The sequence below is a fragment of the Acinonyx jubatus genome, chromosome E4 (genome assembly GCF_027475565.1).
Source record: "Acinonyx jubatus isolate Ajub_Pintada_27869175 chromosome E4, VMU_Ajub_asm_v1.0, whole genome shotgun sequence".
Classification (NCBI taxonomy): Eukaryota; Metazoa; Chordata; class Mammalia; order Carnivora; family Felidae; genus Acinonyx; species Acinonyx jubatus.
Window position 1 is genome coordinate 58,246,940 of NC_069395.1, and position 18,656 is coordinate 58,265,595.

Consider the following 18,656-nt stretch of genomic DNA (forward strand, 5'->3'; position numbering starts at 1 on the left):
GTGTCCAGAATCCTTGGGGCTTTTCGCTGGGGGGAACAGATGGATGCAAAGACCGAAGGAGTATGCTCCGGTGACAGGCATTAAGATGGGATCTTAGGGGCGCCTGGGTGGCGCAGTCGGTTAAGCGTCCGACTTCAGCCAGGTCACGATCTCGCGGTCCGTGAGTTCGAGCCCCGCGTCAGGCTCTGGGCTGATGGCTCAGAGCCTGGAGCCTGTTTCCGATTCTGTGTCTCCCTCTCTCTCTGCCCCTCCCCCGTTCATGCTCTGTCTCTCTCTGTCCCAAAAATAAATAAACGTTGAAAAAAAAAAAAAAAAGATGGCATCTTAAGTTGTGCTCTAAGCTCTACAGGCTATAGAAGAAAACCCAGCCCCCAAAATGTTTAACTATTGCCCGTGATTTAATCACCCATTTACTAATTCGTCCACCCGTCAGTGCTTGAACACTGTCTGTGCCCAGGGTGATTCCAGACTGAACACACACAGGGTCCTTGCTCTGGTCTGAACATTCACGTCCTGCCCAAATCCACAGCTGGGAAGCCTAACGCCCGGTGTGATGTGTTAGAAGACCGAGCCTCTGGGAGGCGATTAGGCCGGGACTGGTGCTTTTCTGAAAAGAAATCCCCAGAGCTCCCTTGTCACTTCCACCACGTGAGGATACCAGGAGAAGCCGCTGACCCAGCACAGGGCCCTTACCCGACCATGCCGGCACCTGATCTCGGACTCCCGGATTCCAGAACTTGTGTTGTTTTCAAACCACTCAGTCTGTAGTATCTTGTTACAGCAGCCTGAACCGACCAACTTAGTCTCCTGCTCATGGAGTTTCCATTCTAGCGGAGAGGGCGGACAAACATAATTATTCGTGGTGGTGAGTGCTAGGAAGAAAATAAAGCGGGGTCACAGAGCCCGGAGTGACTGCAAGTTGTGTGTGGGGAAGGCGTGGCCGGGGAGAGTCTCTCTTCCTGAAGTTGTCCTTAAACAGTGGAGGAGGCTGAGAAGAGCTCAGAGAAGTGAGTTCCCGGAGTCAGGAAGACCCGGGTAAAGTCCCTCAGGTGGAAAGGTCTGAGGTGTTGGCAGACGGCAAGGAGACACGTGGCTGGGGCAGGGGGTGAGCGGAGGGGCTGTGGCTTGAGAGGTCAGCCGGGTGCAGCCCAGGTAGGACCTCATGGGCATGCAAAGGAGTACGGACATTCAGTGGAACGAGTAGCTGCTGGAGGGTGTCTGGAAAGAAGGAACATGCTCTGCTTATAATTACTTAAGGAGCATGGGAATTTTTTTTAAAGTCATGTCTACAGCAACGTGGGGCTCGAACTTACAACCCTGAGATCAAGAGCCGCATGCTCTACAGACTGAGCCAGCCAGGTGCCCCTGAGAGTTGTGTTTTTTTTACTGGTTGTTCTGGTCTATGATTTTTCACACGTCTTTGTGGAATCTATACGGCGAAGCCTGTAAAAGATTTCTAGTTCATTCTAGTTACCACAGCTGGTATTCTAGTAGTCACCCGGTGGCTAACAGTACCTTCTGTCACAATTTAACCTCCAAAGTAAAGTCATCCTTGTCTGTATCAAAACCTGTGATTGTCCAAAATAAAGCCCATGCTTAATACGTGTAGCTTTTTCTAACGTGCAAAAGCTCCTTACATGAAAAATAGAAATATTGGGGCACCTGGGTGGCTCAGTCGGTTAGGTGTCTGACTCTTGATTTGGGCTCAGGTCATGATCTCACGGTTCTTGAGATCAAAGCCCCTCCTCGGGCTCCGTGCTGACGGCATGGAGCCTGCGTGGGATTCTCTCTCTCCCTCTCCCTCTCTCTCAAAATAAATAAATAAACATGAAAACTTAGAAATATTTTTCAAACAGTGGTTTAAGGAATGGTGCGTTAAGATCTAAATGACGCAGGGGCCTCATATGCGAGCCACGCAGCGTCTTGACGATTCAATTCTGTCTGTCGCTACTTAGCTTTCATTGTCCTTCTTCCTTTTTAGGAAAAATTATTAATGGCCCCACATTCCCTAACTCCCCCACCCCTCCCCACACCACTCATCCGCTTTCTGGGGAAGTGAAGATTTTGACACTGGACCTAAGCATCTCGGAGGTTGTAGAGAAGCAACAGGGGGATTCAGTCTGCCGCCTGTCACCTGAAGACCTTGACCAGAGCCAGCTTCTCATCCGCCTCAGACACAGTCTCTAGCCAGCTGACTAGCTAATGGTTTCCCCCTTTTCCCAACGACAGCTTTACTTACCTAAGTAGCTTCTGTTTGCCCGGAGACAAAGCGGGTCACGTTAACAGTAACGCTCTGGGTTTATGGTCCCCACCTCCACTCACGGCAGCGGGACCTGGCCCCTATCCCTCAGCCTTCCCATCACCCATCCCATCAGGATGTCACTCTGACATTGTAAAGAAGTCATGGAAAGACTCTGACTTCCATCTTGCCGGCCCTCTCTCCTTCTCCCTCAACCACTTGCTTCAAAGCCAGCTGCCAAGAGGTGAATGGCCCTATGTAGAGGCCATGTGACAAGGACTGGAGGGAGGCCTCCAACCAGCAGCCAGCAAGAAATGGAGACCCTCACTCGAAAACACACTAGGGACTGCATCCTACCTGTGAATGAGCCTAGAAGCAGACCCGCTCCCAGAGGAGCCTGGAGGTGACCACAGTCCCTGGCGTCAACAGGCCCACCACCCACCGTTGGCTCTTTATACTCCCTTTGTCCTACAGCTCCTTTTCCCCAACACCCCGTGTCTCCCTGCCTGTGTATGTTCTACTTCCTCAGTGTAGAACTCTTCCCTTCCTTCTCCCCGCCCACTTTCTCGCTGTCTACGAAGCTTCCATTTATCCTTCGAGGTTCAACTCAACAATTGCCCCTGATATGGAGCCTTCTCTAGGTTCCTTCCTCCACGTTTCCTCTACCCCTTGTGAACTCGTCCACACAGCACTAGTGTGGATCTGACCCAGTCAGATGACCAGGGCAGCACTGTGTGAAAAGGCGAGCATGCAGGGTGGGTTCTTGACCAGGGTCAAACCCAGACATAAAGAGAAAAGAACTATCTCCTGGTGGGTCCACGGGGGATGAAGAGCAGCTCAGCCTGTTCAAATAGAGATGGAAAGTCCAGATGAGAAGCAGCAGGGTCTGGATGGTTGGTCCAGCCACTCCTAGCTAAGGGTTTTCCCCAATATTCCAACGAGGAGCGTTTGCCAATTAAGAGCTCAAGTACCTCAGTGTTATTCTCGAGCATCTCCGCTTGGTCAACCTCGCTTCCTACTGTTGATTTTAGGCCTTATGGGCAAAGAATTCCATCAGATATTATTAGCCAGGCAGCCATTCGATAAGCATTAATTGAGTGCCTACTTCATGCATTGGAATGCAGGGGTGGATAAGACAGACAACACTCCAGCTCTCCTGGAGCTTGGGTTCCAGCAGGGGACACAAGAACGAGTAGCTATATAAATAAATATAGTTATTAGAGTGTGGTAATCGCTATGAAAGAAATGGACAGTGCTCTCCACTGAAGAGTAAGAGAGGAGGGCCTCTTAGAAACAGCGGTCAAGAAGGCACCTCTGGGAAGCGCATCTGAGTGGAGATCTGGAAGGCAGTGAGGTGGCCATGCCCATAGATGAGGAGGAGAATGTGGGGCACCCGGGCACCAGCAGTAGTGCAAAGACAGACACTGAGGAGAGGTGCTTGAAGTTGGGGGGTTGTGTAGACCTCGTTCTTTTAAAAAAATGTTTATTTATTTATTATTGAGAGAGAGAGAGAGCACAAGCAGGGGAGGAGCAGACACAGAATCTGAAGCAGGTTCCAGGCTCTGAGCTGTCCGTGCAGAGGCTGATGCCAGGCTTGAACCCACAAACTATGAGATCACGGCCTTGGACGCTTAACCGACTGAGCCACCCAGGCGCCCCCGTAGACCTCATGTTAAAGCTCCAGTGCACGAAGACCAAGTTCCAGGCACCTGTTTTGCTATGGAGCTATACTAGGGCCTGGTGTTATTCTGAATACTGGCAGTAAGGGGCATAGCAATACATAAAAAGCATTTTTTTTGTCCTCTTGTAAAAACATCATTGTGAAACTCACCAAAGGCCCATATTTTGCATGCTAACAGACTATACAGCCAAAACAGCTGTCAGATACCATCTAATCCAACCTCCTTTCAGATGAGAAAACTGAGGTCCAACAAGGTAAAATGGAAATCCCGTGGGCCACGACTTGACTGCGGCAGTGGTGAGATGAGAACTCCAAATGTGCAATTATGTACACTCTTCCCTTAACAGGTTAAGGCAGCTACTCAAGTTACTTGTATTTGTTTTGAAAATTGTAAACCCGATCTTCCTCCTCTTAAATTTCTCCCTACCTAGTTTCCCATCTAGCTTGAAACTCTTTCCAATTCAGTTGTTCAAAAGGAAACCGACTTTGATGAAGGGTTGTTCACACTCCTCTCACCCCAAGGTGAACGCAGTGTGTGCAACGGCGTTCTTTGTCTACGAGAGGGAACTGAAAACTCCCGTTCACAGTAAACAGTCTTCTTTCTATACAGAAGTTCTCACTGAGTAGCCTGAGAATCTGCTCGGCTGAATAAGGGGAGGGTGAGTTTGAAAGCAGAGGCCAGACTTTGGCTCACATACCTGTTGCCTACACCTGCTCACATGACTGGCCCAAAGCGGCTGAATGAAATTACTTCACCCGTGTTGAACAGCTCAGCCTCAGAGGGCCAGGTATCTGCCAGAGCCGGATTTACAAAGCTGACGAACTCTTGCACAAGCATCACCACGCAGCACTTATAACAATTAAGATGGGGGTTTAAAGCCAGGCCACAAAGAGTAGGATTCACTCCAGGAGCTGTGACCAAAGCTTATGGGTACAAAGAAAGTAGGTCAGGTGGTATGAACTTATTTACTGATTCGTAGAATATCATCATGAGAAGGTCTCCGGATGGGACTGAGGTAGCCGTGCCCACCGCTGAGCGAACAGCACACGGGGCACAGCGAACAGAGCTCACAATGCTCTTCCTGGAAGAAGATTCTTAGGAGCATGGCCTGAGAGGGACAGTAAGGGTGAGAGATTTATGAAAGCACTGACCCCCCAGATGACTTAACAGGTCCAAAAGTGGTTTCGAGAAGTTCAAATTTGTGCATGAACACCGAGAGTCCACCAACAATCCCTTAGTGTCTCTGAGAGACTCATGGGCCAGGAGCAGCTTGTAAGGTGCTAAACTTGGGGCCTTCTGTCTTTCCCACTTTGGTACGGAGAGTGAAGTAAACAGAAAAGAGGAGCATAGATAGAAAATGCAGCATTTCTTCTCACGTGCCTGTCGGATATCCGTATCCAAAGGTATTCTCAAAAGGCGTGTGTGTGTGTGTGTGTGTGTGTGTGTGTGTGTGTGTGTGTGTGTGTGTGAAGACGCCCGCCTTCTCCTAGCAGGATGATTTAGGCGACTTCCCTAATTTCTCTAAGCCTCAGCAAACCTCGCACTGGGGACAGTTTCCCGGCCCTGAAAGAGGCGGCGGACAGGTGCGGTGGGAGGTGCTAAACAAGTCCCCGCCCCAGTAGGTAGCCCCTCACGCAAGGGACCCGCCCCCTGCTCCCCCCGGCTCCGATTGGCCCCCGCGGAGGGGGCGGGGCCTGCCTGCGCCGCGGTGGGCGGGGCCGGGCGCGCTCGGCTAACCCCGGGCGCCTGCGGGTCGCGGGGCTGCGGCCTCTCGCAGCAGTCACCGCCATGGCCGGCCGAGCCCGCGGGTCCGCGCGCGCGCTGCTCGCCGCCCTGCTGGCGCCGGCGCTGGTGGCGCTGCTGGTGGCGCCGGCGCGGGGCCGGGGCGGCCGGGGTCACGGGGACTGGGACGCCGCTGCGGCGCTGCCGCCGCTGCCGCCCCGCGAGGACGCGGCGCGCGTGGCCCGCTTCGTGACGCACGTCTGCGACTGGGGCGCACTGGCCACCCTCTCCACGGACCAGGCGGTGCGCGGCTGGGCCTTCGCCGACGTCCTCTCGCTCAGCGATGGGCCCCCCGGCGCGGGCAGCGGCGTGCCCTACTTCTACCTGAGTCCGCTGCAGCAGTCCGTGGGCAACCTGCAGGTGAGCGGGCGGCGACAGGGCCAGCCTTTCTTTCGGTCGCCGAAATTCTGCTCGGGGACGGAGGGCGGGGCAACCAGAGGGAAGACTTTGCTCGCGGCCCACAGCCCTGTCTCTTCTCTCCCGCGCTGGCCGGGCGGGCTTTGCAGCCTTCTGACTGTTGGGCAACTCAGTGCCGGGAATTTCACGCACGCCCCCGCCTCCGGGTTGAATTCTTTGCCCGTGTCTACTTGGAGGACTTCGCATCCCTGACTCGTCCTGGGGCACGGCTGCGCGTGTTATTAAGTCTTACAGGGCTTGCCCTTCCTAGGAATTTTCCTGTCAGCAGCAGGAAGCTAACATACAACATCGTGAGTGATTAATGCAGCCTTTAGGCCCCCCGTGCGCATGACCTTCCCTGGTTAGGAGCAGCACGGAGTTGGGTCTGGGTGCTCATCCTGTGCCCACCTTTTGTGGCAGGGCCAGGTTTACAACTCTGGTGGACCTCTGCTGTCCCGAGAGTGGGGTGACCGCTGCGCAGCGCACTGAGTCCAGCAGTGGGCTTCGGATGAAGAACTGGAGGCATGAGACCGGTTAAATAACCTGCCCAGAGCCAGTAGCCAAACTGGAATCTTAAGCGAGGTCTGTCTGCCGTCAAAATACAGGACACAGAATGGTGGCGCACGAGCTGCCCGTGTCCCTCGGGCCAGTTGTCTTTGGTCCACGGAGTTCTGTTTGGTTTTTAACAAATTTGAGTAACAGTAGTCCCCCCCCCGACCCCCCCCCCCGGCCCTTATCCCTGGTTCCATTTCAGCATTTCAGCTACCTGAAGTCAACTGCATTCCAGAAGCAGAAGATCCTTCTGAGGGGTTGTCTTACAGTCTAGTAGCCTAGTGCTAGGTTGCAAAAGCCGCCCCATGTCATCTCGTCATGTGGGCATTTGATCATCTCTCATCATCCTCCGAGGAGGAGTGAGTATAGGACAAGAAGATATTTGGAGAGAGCACATCCACATAACCTTTATTACGGTATAATTGTACCGTTCTATTTGTTATTGTTGCTAATCTCTTACTATGACTAATTTATAAATCGAACTTTGTCACAGGTGTGTGGGTGTGTGTGTGTGTGTGTGTGTGTGTGTGTAGAAAAAGACATATGAGGTTCGGTACTGTCCAGGGTTTCAGGCAGGCATCCACTGGGGGTCTTGGGTTGTATCCCCCCGTGGGTAACGGGTGGGGGGGGGGACTATTGTAGCTACCACCATTCAAAAATTGAGATTTCAATTACAGATCTAAATGTTTAACTTCTTGGAAGATCCGTGGCCCTGGGGGCTTGAATTCTTTGAGCAAAACCAGAAGCAGCTGCCTCCTTTGAAGACACAGACACCTCTGTTCACCCTTCCCTTACTCCCAGCCCCCTCCACCCTCTTAGGCATTTGCCCAAAGGAAGCTCATTCTGTTCAATCAGTGACGCTCCACCTTGGCTGCAAACACAGTCACCTGGGAAGACTTTTAAAAATATAGTGCCGAGGGATTTTATTAAAAAAAAAACAACTCCCCATTCCCTCCCTGATGCTTCTCATGAGGGAGAGGGGATGGAGAGCAACTACTGCCCACGACCCTATTTAAACTCGTGCGGATATGGTCATCTGCGTTGCAGGAAGGAGGAAAAGTAAGATGTACAGGGACTGGACAGATGTCAGTGACAGACGTCACTGGTGAGTGGCCAGCCACTGATGACTTCCAGGTAGAACTCCAGCTCAGGTCTTTGACAGATCTAGGGACACAGTGTAAGGAACCTATCCAGGATTTCAGGTATCCATGATGGCAGTGGAAAGGTGTGGCCACATCAGAATGAGTCTGACTCGTATTCAATCAGTTAACCAGTCAGATTGGTTTATAGTTTCTGCTTTTCCTCCCGCCTCTGCCTCCTGTCTTCTCCCTGTCACCCAACCCACCCGATTACATGCACACAATGCCACTCAGCATTTCCCTCTGCCCAGAAGCCTTCAACAACAACCGGCTGCCTAGAGCTGCGTAAGATTCACTTGGGATATTTGTTAAAAATACGAACACCAGGGCTGGGACTCGAGCCCAGAAGTCAGCATTTTAACAAGCTCTCCAGGCAGGTCATTCTTGTAAAGCACAGACAGGCATTGGCCCTACAGAATACAATTCTGACTCTTTAGCTTGGAGTTGAGCCCCCCACCCCACCCCCATCCCACCAAAGCCTCTCTTTCAGGTAGATTGGGTTTCTCATTACAGTCATGTCCCACATTTTCCCGGTTCTGTTTCTGCAATGCCCTTTACCTTTAATACGTCATCCCACTTCTGTCCCGATTTTGAAAATCTTCTGAGGCTCCCTGTACTGTCCATATCATTCCAGGCTATGTTGACATCTCCTTACCCTAAACTGTACTGTTCACTTGGCGATTAGTTATACGCTGCCTTCTGATCTCTTCTGTGTCATTTTGCATTATTTAAGTTTTGTTTATGTCTGACTTTACAACCAGATTATAAAGTCACAGAGAAAGGACTTTTTTTTTTTTTCCTCCTATGGCGCCTTGCCTAATAGTGTATAGACAGTAAATGTTTGGCGAAATGATTTCAAGGAGTTCCCTTTATAACCAGTGTTGTGATGGGTCACCATGAGATGGCAGAATTTTCCACACAAGCCGTTGAAAGCGCTAAATGCACGTGTGAATTTTGCTGTAATCTGTCAGCAGTGTCTTTCACGAAGCTGATTTCTGAATAAGAAAGAATTGAGAATTTTGCCTGCTTCGCTTTTTGAGTCTAAGTGTTCTTCTTGTACTGCTAAAACAGGAATGAACAACTTCTCCAGTTTTGAAATCACATGACAATTTCTGCTAGCATAAGATAACCAAAAAACATGATTCAGCTACTTTCTTGCTTAAACCATACAATTAGCTAGTTGGACAACTGTGCTATTTTTATGCACTAGTTTCGTATTAGAGTCTAAGCCTTTAGACCTTTCAGTGAAAACTCTAGACCAGCCTTGTATTTGGGTGATCCTGTAATTGTAATTTCTCTGGTTAATATGAAACAGCTTAAAGGCTTAAGAAAAAAGAGTGTTAAAATAATTCTTACTGAGTTAATTTTAAATCTGAAACCCTACCCCCTGCTTTTTGGGAGGAAAGGTCAAGATCAGTCTCTATCCAACAGGTGATTTTCTCAAGTGGTCAGTGGTGTTTTACACTTCATTGTTTCATGGAAGAATGCTCAGCTCTAGGGACAGTGTGTATATAACTTGTGACATTTATTACCTCTCCAGAGACAATATTTCATGTGGGAGTATCTTTATTTTCTCTCTGCAGGAGAATCCACATGCTACCCTGACCATGTCTTTGGCACAGACCAACTTCTGCAGGAAACAGGGATTTGATCCCCAAAGTCCCCTCTGTGCTCACATAATGCTGTCCGGAACTGTTACCAAGGTGAGTGGTTATCCCACCAGAACACAGACAGGTTTTAGAAGAGTATCACCTGAGGGGCCTGGGGGTGCTCAGTCGGTTAAACGTCCAATTCTTGATATCGGCTTGGGTCATGATCGCGAGATTGCAGTCATGAGATCGAGCCCCGAGTCGAGCTCTACGCACAGGGTGGAGTCTGCTTGGGATTCTCTCTCTCCCTCTCTCTCTGCCCCTCCCCTGCTCGTGCTCCCTCTCTCTCTCAAAATAAGTAAATAAATTTAAAAAAAGCATCATCTATTAACAATGAAAGGAGATATTTTAAGAATAAAATGAAAATGATTTGTGATTGAGATAATATGCAATTTCATGAAAACTAAAGACTTAAATCAGTTCATTTCGTATAGGTGTTCGATAAGGTATTTACGCAGAAAGTGAACTATTGTTTGAAGCTGAATGGATGTAGCTCTGTAAGGTGCATCTGCTCAACCAGAGGTCTCTGCTCCTGGCCATGCTGTTCACTGCACAATATTTCCCACGTGTGGGTTCCTTGTCTCCATATTTTCACAGTGGCTTACGGCAGAGAGCCTACCAAGTGAGCAAGGAGAGGGGTACCCATTACTGGAGGCCTGACGCGGGTTTAGACAGTGGGGTGATTGCTGCAGGGCAGAGGACAAGGTGTCCTAGCGCTGATCTGATTGCCGAACCCGCACATTTGCTTTTCGACGTTGTCAGCCACGCTGACCTCAGACAAGTTTGATTTATGGTCTGGACGTTCCGTGTGGGCGCATCTCTGTGGCTGCATTTCACCAGAGAAAGGAGGGGCGGCAAACACTCTTGAGTTCCACGGTGCTTCTTTGAAAGACTTTTATCTTTTGTGAACTTGCGTCTCCGTGTTTAAGATGGCTTGCCCTGGGGTACGTGTGCTGACGTTTTATCACGTGCCCCGTGCCGGGTACTCTGACAGCTCCAAATGACCACTCGACCGCGAAAGCTGGTGCTGGTGATGGGTTCCCACTTCAGTAAATCTCTCTCTTACCGCCAACACCTGGACTCTGTTGTTTTCTGCTTTTCTGCGTGCTTCCTTCGTTTTCTCTTGATTCCTTAAGTCGAAGATCAGGATTTATAACTAAATGAGCGCTTTAGGATTTGTAGAAGAATCACACATCCTTAACGGGGTTGCGGCCATGAGTCGTTTACATCACGTGTGTCCTTTAGGTGAATGAATCAGAAATGGACTTTGCCAAGCAGTCGCTGTTTGTCCGACACCCTGAGATGAAAACGTGGCCCTCCAGCCACAATTGGTTCTTTGCGAAGTTGAATATAACCAACATCTGGGTCCTGGACTACTTCGGTGGACCCAAAATAGTGACACCCGAAGAATATTATAATGTCACATTTCAGTAAGTATTTACACAGCTTTCTTCTTTCTAATGTTGCCGCTTTTACTTGCGGTCCTCAATCTTTTAAAGCCAGGGGGCTCTTAACTCTTTCTTCCACCAGGGGACCCTTTGGCAAGCTGGGAAAGCCTCTGATCCCCCCCTCAGAATATTTTTTAGGAGTATAATATACATTGGAAATACAATGGAAACCAACTATATTGTATTGAATGTAATGTATTGAATGTATTAAAATACATTTATAAAACAAGTTAATTCATACATTATATGAATATAATGTAATGTATTGAAATGGATTGAAATACATTTATAAAAATATTTTTTAAACGTGTGGTATAGTAACATGTTGACTTTTAAAAAACATGTTGACTTTTTAGTGAACATATTAAATAAGATTTAGTAGCAAGTCTATAATATTACTGTCCTTTCTGAGTAGTGAGGGCTGAATTAATTTAAGACATCTGCAACAGCTCTAACATGATGTGAAAGTATCTGTGGGTTCTTTATTTCTGTTGATGACAGTCACAGATACGCTGTCACCACTGGGGTTTATTGCCCACATTCATCATTGAAGGAAATGATAAATTTCAGGTAGAGCTTAATGAAAACCTCTCTTTTCCATCCAAGTTCACAGAGCCCTGAACTCTGCCTATAGGCTTGGACACCAGGTTGAGAACGTGTTTGTCTGTTTTGTTGTTGTTTTTTTAATGTTTTTATTTATTTTTGAGAGAGAGAGAGACAGAGGTCACAAGCGGGGGAGGGGCAGAGAGAGAGGGAGACCCAGAATCTGAAGCAGGCTCCAGGCTCTGAGGTGTCAGTGCAGAGCCTGATGTGGGGCTTGAACCCACAAACTGTGAGATCATGACCTGAGTTGAAGTCGGACGCTCAATCGACTGAGCCACCCAGGCGCCCCTGGGACCTTGTTTTAAGGCTATGCTTTGGGGCCCTGGATGGAGCCCAGTTCTGGCCCCTGATGGCATTTTCCCATGAGCACCAGACTTCGGCACTTCTGAACTACGAATGGTACACATCTGAGTCTGAGCATGCAGTCCTGCACCCATAGACCTCAGTGCTGTGAATGCTGGGGGGCCGTGTGGGACACCCACCAGGAAGTGGACACTTGGGGGTGAGGAGGTTGCCACCCAAGGGGCCCTGGGAAAGAACAAGAAAATAGCCTGGAAATGGGAAAAGAACAGGAAAAAGGAGTGTGATCAGATCCTCTGACATTAGGTCAGGGTTCAAATGAAGGAATACAGAGGACTGGGACTTTTCCCGGGTGACACGGGTCACTGGCATAGCTGACATCCTCAAGGCCCAACAGCCAGTGATCATGGCAGCAGTGATAGCAGCTGGGGCTCGGTGGGCGCTGTTCGGGCTGCCGTGAACCGCCTGCTTTCTCCCCACCAGACGTTCGGTAGTGTTTCTCCTCGTCTGGAAGGTGGAGAGCTGGAGCCCCGAAGAGTAAGTCTGATGGCCAGTATGTGCTGGTGCCTGGACCGAGACCCTGGCATTCTAGCCCCGGGGCCCCCACCTTGCTTCTGCCCACGAAGATCGACTGTGCCTCTGGTCACCTCACTGCTGGCTGGCTGGGCTCCTCGCCCGGTGTCAGCCATGTGACGCACTTCTGCTGTAATGACTGGCTGCTGTTTGCAGAGATTAGGGTGACGATGCTAAGTTAGACCCGTAGGTCATGGTCATTTGGGGGCTGCATTCTCAGTGTTTCTTTATTTTGTCTCTTCCTCTGTTGTAGAACAGTTCCACATTGGAGCGCTGACTTCCCGTCACCCTTGTAAATTTCTTTACGGCAAAGCTCGGGCTTTATTTATTTCGTCAATCAATCCCAGACAGGGCCTAGGACAGCGCATGGCCCAGAATAGTTGTGTAGTGAACACTGGCTACTTGTCAGGCTGATGATTCGAGACAAAGATCCTCAGCTCCTTTGAGTAAAGAATCCAGCAGTGGTGTTTATGTTGCTTCTGTATATGCAGGAGAAGAGGCACAGGCCAGTGATTCTCTTCCGGACCCACAAAACCACCTGACTTTATAGGAATACAGACACAGCTATTCCAGCATCACGACCAGGCAGTGAATTATCCAGTAAGCTGGTTAAAGTTTACTTCTGTAAGACGTGACCATCTCTCATGTACAGTCGTTTTTGCATAAATGACGTGCCCGAGGGCGGTGCTTGCTTTAATAACAAAAATGAGCTTGCCCCTGTTGAATAAGTGAGGAAAATAGATAAATTTGAGGTTCCCATTTTATTTCACAGACGAGTGAGCTTTGTCTGCAGCTCAGAGAAAAGACGGAGCATTATCCTGTCCTTTGGCGAGGAGGACCAAAGGCTAGACCAGAGTCGGACCCCTTCTAAGGCAGGACACCCGAAATCCTAGAGATAGACACGTCTGACCACTAGTTGTCCATTTCAGAGTCCGGGAGTGGGCCCCTCATCATCCTACCCACCTCGTTTGCCCGTAGCCCAGGAGAGGGTAATGTCTGTGAGGGCCAAGAGCCTGCACGCTCCGAGGGAACCGCTCCCAGGGGCCTCGTGGCTTTCTGGAACTTTGCAGAATGGCCGGCTTGCGCAGCTCAGTTTTGGAAGATGTTACTTCTCCAGATGCCATAAAGCCTCAGCATTTGAAGTCCGTTGCATTCTGGTGGAGTCTTAAGAGAGCTTCAGTACAAGTGCCACTTAGTAGGGCTCACGTGGGGATTGACTGAATCTGGTGTGGCTCATTGGACTGTTGGGTCCAGACCACGAACATATTTGCACGTGGACCGGAAGGTTCTGCTGCCACACGGCGCATCTGCGGGCGTCCCTGAGTGGGCGGTTCTCAGGGGTCTCAGCAGTCGCCTCCTGTCACCGTTGAGCCTGAACTGCAGGGTGCTCACCCCAGGCCCCCCCCCCCCCCCCCCCCGGTGCTCCCGAAGGTTCCCCAGCACAGGCACAGGGAGTAGGAGGCTGTAAGCCACCGTCTGGCCCGGTCTCCCTCACCTGGACGTGGTTTCCTGGTAGCTGTGGCCAGACTGCGGCAGGAAAGGGGGGTCCAGGTCGCCTCCCCGGCTAAACTCAGTGTCGTGGGAAACTTGGCTGATTCCCTCCTGTCCTCAAACGCTGTTGTCTTTTAAGTGAGCTGTCAGGTGTTCTCGGTGCTCATCTGTGCTTCATCCCGGCGGCGCTTCCTGGAGCGTGCGGCACCGCACTCGGAGGCGAGGGGTGCTGGCTAAAACGAAGATTCCAGGGCCCGACCCTACACGTGCTGATACCAGCACTCCAGAGCAAGCCCAGGCGACTCTTGGGTACCTGAAGCGGCTGAAATTAGCTCCAAATTTTAAGCTTCTGGATCAGGAGTTTCTCTCGTCAGTGATTATTTGTCAGCTCGGTTTAATGAAATCATTGTTCCTCTCTCTTGCCATCTCTAGGTGAAGCAGAATACAGCGAGTTGACAGCACCCGGCGGGTTGCTTGGGATGCTCCCACAGACTGGAAGGGCTTAATGCGTCTCTGTGGAATGTTTCCCAGATGCACGTGCTGATTTGCTTGCTTGCTCGTTCGCTTGCTCGCTCGCTTACAAGATAGCGCCGGACTGATCCTGGATTTCTCGGAAGACGTGGTTGCTAGATCTTTTATTTTTTTCAAATTTTGAAGCCATTTTCATAGAGTTATGCCTTCATTATGACCCAAGAAGCTTTGGTCTGTCAATTCCAAATGGTTTTCTAACGGGGCTCCTGGAAGAGGGGTGGGTGCCAGATTTAGATTGCCCATTGGCATTTGAAGGTACTTGAAGACGCGTGGGTGCTTTCCGGAAGCACCCCGCCGGGCTGGGGAGAGGGCGTCGCTCACCCACGGCTGCACCAGCACTGCCCAAGCCTGCTCGGCAGGGCTGGCCTGTGTCACCGCGCGCCCGCAGGTATGTGGCCGAGCCAGACTGTGGTGGGCCACTGGTGGACCTTCCTCCCCGTGGTCCATTTGTGTCTGACAGTCCTGGGTGGTGTTGATCCAACGTAGGGCGATACTCTTTCTTACAAAAGAACTTCTTTTTCCACTTTCCAAATCCGAAGTGATAATTACCTAGAACGAGAGAAGTCCATAAAAGCTTCTGAATTTCATTTGCCCCCCTGTGCGGACACCGTATAATCCTCGTCCTCCACTCAAAACACACCTACGCACATGTACACGCTGTCTTACTTTTTGCCCCCACATGGCTTGCAAAAGAAAAAAGAGGGGTGAAGGGGATCTTGTGGAAATCATTTCCCTGTTTTGTAAGTTAAGTTTCCTGGACGTAGACCAGCTTGAGCCAGGTCCAAAGCCCGCGGCTGCCCAGTGCACTCTGTAGCTTGTTAACTAACGGCGCTCTCAACAGTGGCCTAAGGCTTCCTCAGCTGTTCTGAACCTTCAAATGGCTCCCATGTTGTTACCACCTAACGGGTCGTCGGGGAGAAGATAACACGACTTTAAAAACCAACCACATTTCTCCAGAAAAGAAGAAACTGTTTGCTTTTGTTGCCTAGATACGTGATTTCTGAAGATGAGGGAAGGTGCCTTGTAAAGAAGTGTGTCAGGGATCAAGCCACTGAATCGCTAGCTAAGAGGAAGGAAGTTGAATGGGAGTCATTGTGTTTGAAAACTACAGAACGAACCTACCTAAAATTCAGCAAACGGCTTCTGATTAAGAAAAATGACTTATCTTAAACTTGGTAAAATAGGTTTATTCCTCAAAGTAATTAAAAGCGTTATTTTCCTGAAATGTGTTGGATTTATTTTCTTAACCGTAGATGTTAATATTTGTGACGCTTTGTTTCATTGCTGGTGAAACCCTTTTGCGTTTTTATTTTAGCATGCTGTTAAATCAGCCCTTGGCTGTTTCAGAGCTTACGGTGAATAATCTTTTTCCCGTTGGTAAACAGCTTATCGCGTCCTAAAACTTGGGGGGTGGCCAGAATGCAACCTTTGTCAGGGGGCTTTCCTTGTGATAGAATGAAGTTGATGATGGGTATCTGCTTTTCTACCTTTACCGCACTGTTGTGAGTTTTGTCTCCATCATCTTATATAAAAACATACCTGTATTCAGGTAAGATCCAGTTATCACATAGGAAAGTCAACCGCTTTTTCATAGCAGGTGCCGGAGATCCCTTTACAATTCGGTGTGAAGCCGAAGTCTCTGTTATGTTCTGACTGACCACCAGAGGGCGCTGTAGACCACTTTTCTGGAAACGCTGGTTTCTTGTTTCTGGTTTCTTGGAGATGGGGATCAGATCCTTAAGAATGACACCCTGGGCCGGGGTGTGGGTGGACGGCCTTGATGAGAGGACACTGGGGCAAAGGCAGCCTCGTAGGGGCAAGGGGAAAAGCAGAGGCTTGGTCTCATGCTGTTGCTGCTAGGAATTTATCACTCCCTCTGTGTCATTTGCTTAGGGTCCCTTTTTATTCCACCTACAGCAAAAGAGGGACAGCATCGCCCCCTTAACCAGATAAGGGGTGAGTGTATCAAATGGTGACTGGCTTTTTGGCAGAGAGCAAGGCAGGCCATGATCAAGAAAAGAGAGAATAACTGGGCACCTGGCTGGCTCAGTCGGTTAAGTGTCCGACTTCCGCTCAGGACGTGATCTCACGGTCAGTGATTTCGAGGCCCACATGGGGCTCTGTGCTGACAGCTCAGATCCTAGAGCCTGCTTTGGATTCGGTGTCTCCCTCTCTCTCTGCCCCTCCCTGCTCATACACTGTCTCTCTCTCAAAAATAATAAACATTAAAAAAAATTAAAAACAAAGACAAGAGAATACGGGCGCCTGGGCAGCTCAGTCGGTTAAACGTCTGACTTCGGCTCAGGTCATGATCTTGCGGTCTGTGAGTTTGAGCCCCATGTTGGGCTCTGTGCTGACAGCTCAGAGCCTGGAACCTGCTACAGATTCTGTGTCTCCCGCTCTCTCTGCCCCTCCCCGCGCGTGCTCTGTCCCTCTCAAAAATTAATAAACTTCAACAAAAAAAAAAAAGAATAAAAGTAGAAACGGAGTGGGAGCGAAGACTGAGCCCAGATGGCTGCATTTGGCGGATGTTGTCTTGGCTTTGGGTCTGTGCTTAGCAGGTCAAGGCTGTTTGTCTTTACCAGGCCATGGCTGATAATTGGCATTTACTCTGTCTTCTAGTCCAGGCTCAGATTCCTTGGAGGCATGAAATGGGGTGGTGGCAATCCTTTATGAAATGCGGCAGGGCCCAATGAAATCAATGCACAAATAATCTGGCTTGAGGTTGTTAATGTCATGGTTCCCTTCTTAGTAATATTCAGACTGAAGGTCACAAAGTAATCGAAGAGCAGAGCCTACTTTCCTGTAGTGGGGCATGTTTTCAGTTTTAGTAATGAAAAAAAAAAACCATTCTCCTTTGTGCAAAGCTGGTAGGTCAATGTTTTTTAGGGGAATTCCAAACTGTCACTTCAGAGCAACTGCTTTATAAATTTTCATCTGACAGGACCATTATAATGTAAGTCCTTTTTGGAATCAAAGGAGGTGTAAATCAATGAATAAAACTTTATCCTTTTCGTATATATATGTGTGTATGTATATATATATGTGTGTGTGTGTGTGTGTGTGTGTGTGTATACATATCTGTATCTGTGTGGAAACATTTTTTTAAGTTTAAAAATTCATAATCTCACCAGCCAGCATGGCTGCGAATATTTTGATGTGTTTTCTTCCAATTTTTGTGTCCATGAAATATTTAAAAAATTTTTTTTTCAACGTTTATTTATTTTTTTGGGGACAGAGAGAGAGCATGAACGGGGGAGGGGCAGAGAGAGAGGGAGACACAGAATCGGAAGCAGGCTCCAGGCTCTGAGCCATCAGCCCAGAGCCTGACGCGGGGCTCGAACTCCCGGACGGCGAGATCGCGACCTGGCTGAAGTCGGACGCTTAACCCACTACGCCACCCAGGCACCCCTCCATGAAATATTTAAATGAGATCAAGATCATGCTGTTTAGTGATCATATATCACACTTTCACTTAATCATAAGCTTGTTATGTTACCAGAAACCATTCATGAGGACAGCTTAGAATGGCTGCAGGATATTTTGTTAGATTGGGGTCCTCCGGGTACCAAATAATGGTCTGTATTAGCGCTCTGTTGCAGGAAACCTCGTCAAAGTAGTTGAAGCAAAAAGAGTTCACTGATCTTAAAATATTCCTTTCGAACTCAGTCTTCCTCTCCTGGCTCCTCTTTCCACTGTTTTGGTTTTAATTGCCGCCAATTTAATCTTACGGCAAAGGGGATACATCTTTCCCAGTGAGAGAATCGTTCCTGAATAATTCCTGTGTCCAGGAGTGGGCTTCCCCCATTGGCTGAGTTGGGTCCTGTGTCCTTCCCTGCAGCTGGGGGTTCAGAACGACAGGGACTGGGAGAATTTTGAAGCAGGGCTCCTGAAAGAAAAGGAAAAGTTAGGCTAATGAAAGGGACACTGGACGGACAGAAGCTAAGGACTGTTGTCACTTTCTCCAGTTGTTTTTTTTTTTTTTAATGTTTAACACAAGCAGGGGAGGGGCAGAGAGAGAGGGAAAGAGAATCCCAGGCAGGCTCTGCACTGTCCGCACAGGGACCGTGTGGGGCTCGAACTCATGAACCACAAGATCATGACCGGAGCCGAAGTCAAGAGTCGGATGCTTAACCAACTGAGCCACCCAGGTGCCCCTCACTCTCCAGTTTTTGAACATTTGAGTGAGTTCCAACTCCTCCCTGGTATAAGAGGAAGCTCTTTCTGCATAGAGTGTTTTCCACATCTCTGTTTATTTCCTTAGAGAGATT

General features: G+C 49.3%; 1 protein-coding gene across 2 annotated transcripts; it reads left to right on the top strand.

The window, feature by feature from the left end:
• The first annotated feature begins 5,654 nt into the window (after positions 1 to 5,654).
• CREG1 (cellular repressor of E1A stimulated genes 1) lies at positions 5,655 to 15,610 on the top strand. 2 transcript variants are annotated; one of them, XM_027046168.2, is made up of 4 exons: positions 5,657 to 6,063; positions 9,374 to 9,493; positions 10,685 to 10,869; positions 14,287 to 15,610. In XM_027046168.2, the coding sequence occupies exons 1-4, from the start codon at positions 5,710 to 5,712 to the stop codon at positions 14,288 to 14,290; spliced, it is 663 nt and encodes a 220-aa protein (XP_026901969.1). In that variant the 5' UTR covers positions 5,657 to 5,709; the 3' UTR covers positions 14,291 to 15,610. The 2 variants fall into 2 exon arrangements, with proteins under 2 accessions (XP_026901971.1, XP_026901969.1); XM_027046170.2 differs by lacking the exon at positions 14,287 to 15,610 and having other exon boundaries at positions 5,655 to 6,063; positions 10,685 to 10,873.
• The last annotated feature ends 3,046 nt before the right edge of the window (positions 15,611 to 18,656 follow it).

Excerpts from the sequence above, each read along its gene's own strand:
- CREG1 (XM_027046170.2), top strand. The coding sequence starts at position 5,710 with ATGGCCGGCCGAGCCCGCGGGTCCGCGCGCGCGCTGCTCGCCGCCCTG. Across the intron at positions 6,064-9,373 it reads AGTCCGTGGGCAACCTGCAG|GAGAATCCACATGCTACCCT; the intron begins GTGAGCGGGCGG and ends TTCTCTCTGCAG. Across the intron at positions 9,494-10,684 it reads TGTCCGGAACTGTTACCAAG|GTGAATGAATCAGAAATGGA; the intron begins GTGAGTGGTTAT and ends TGTGTCCTTTAG.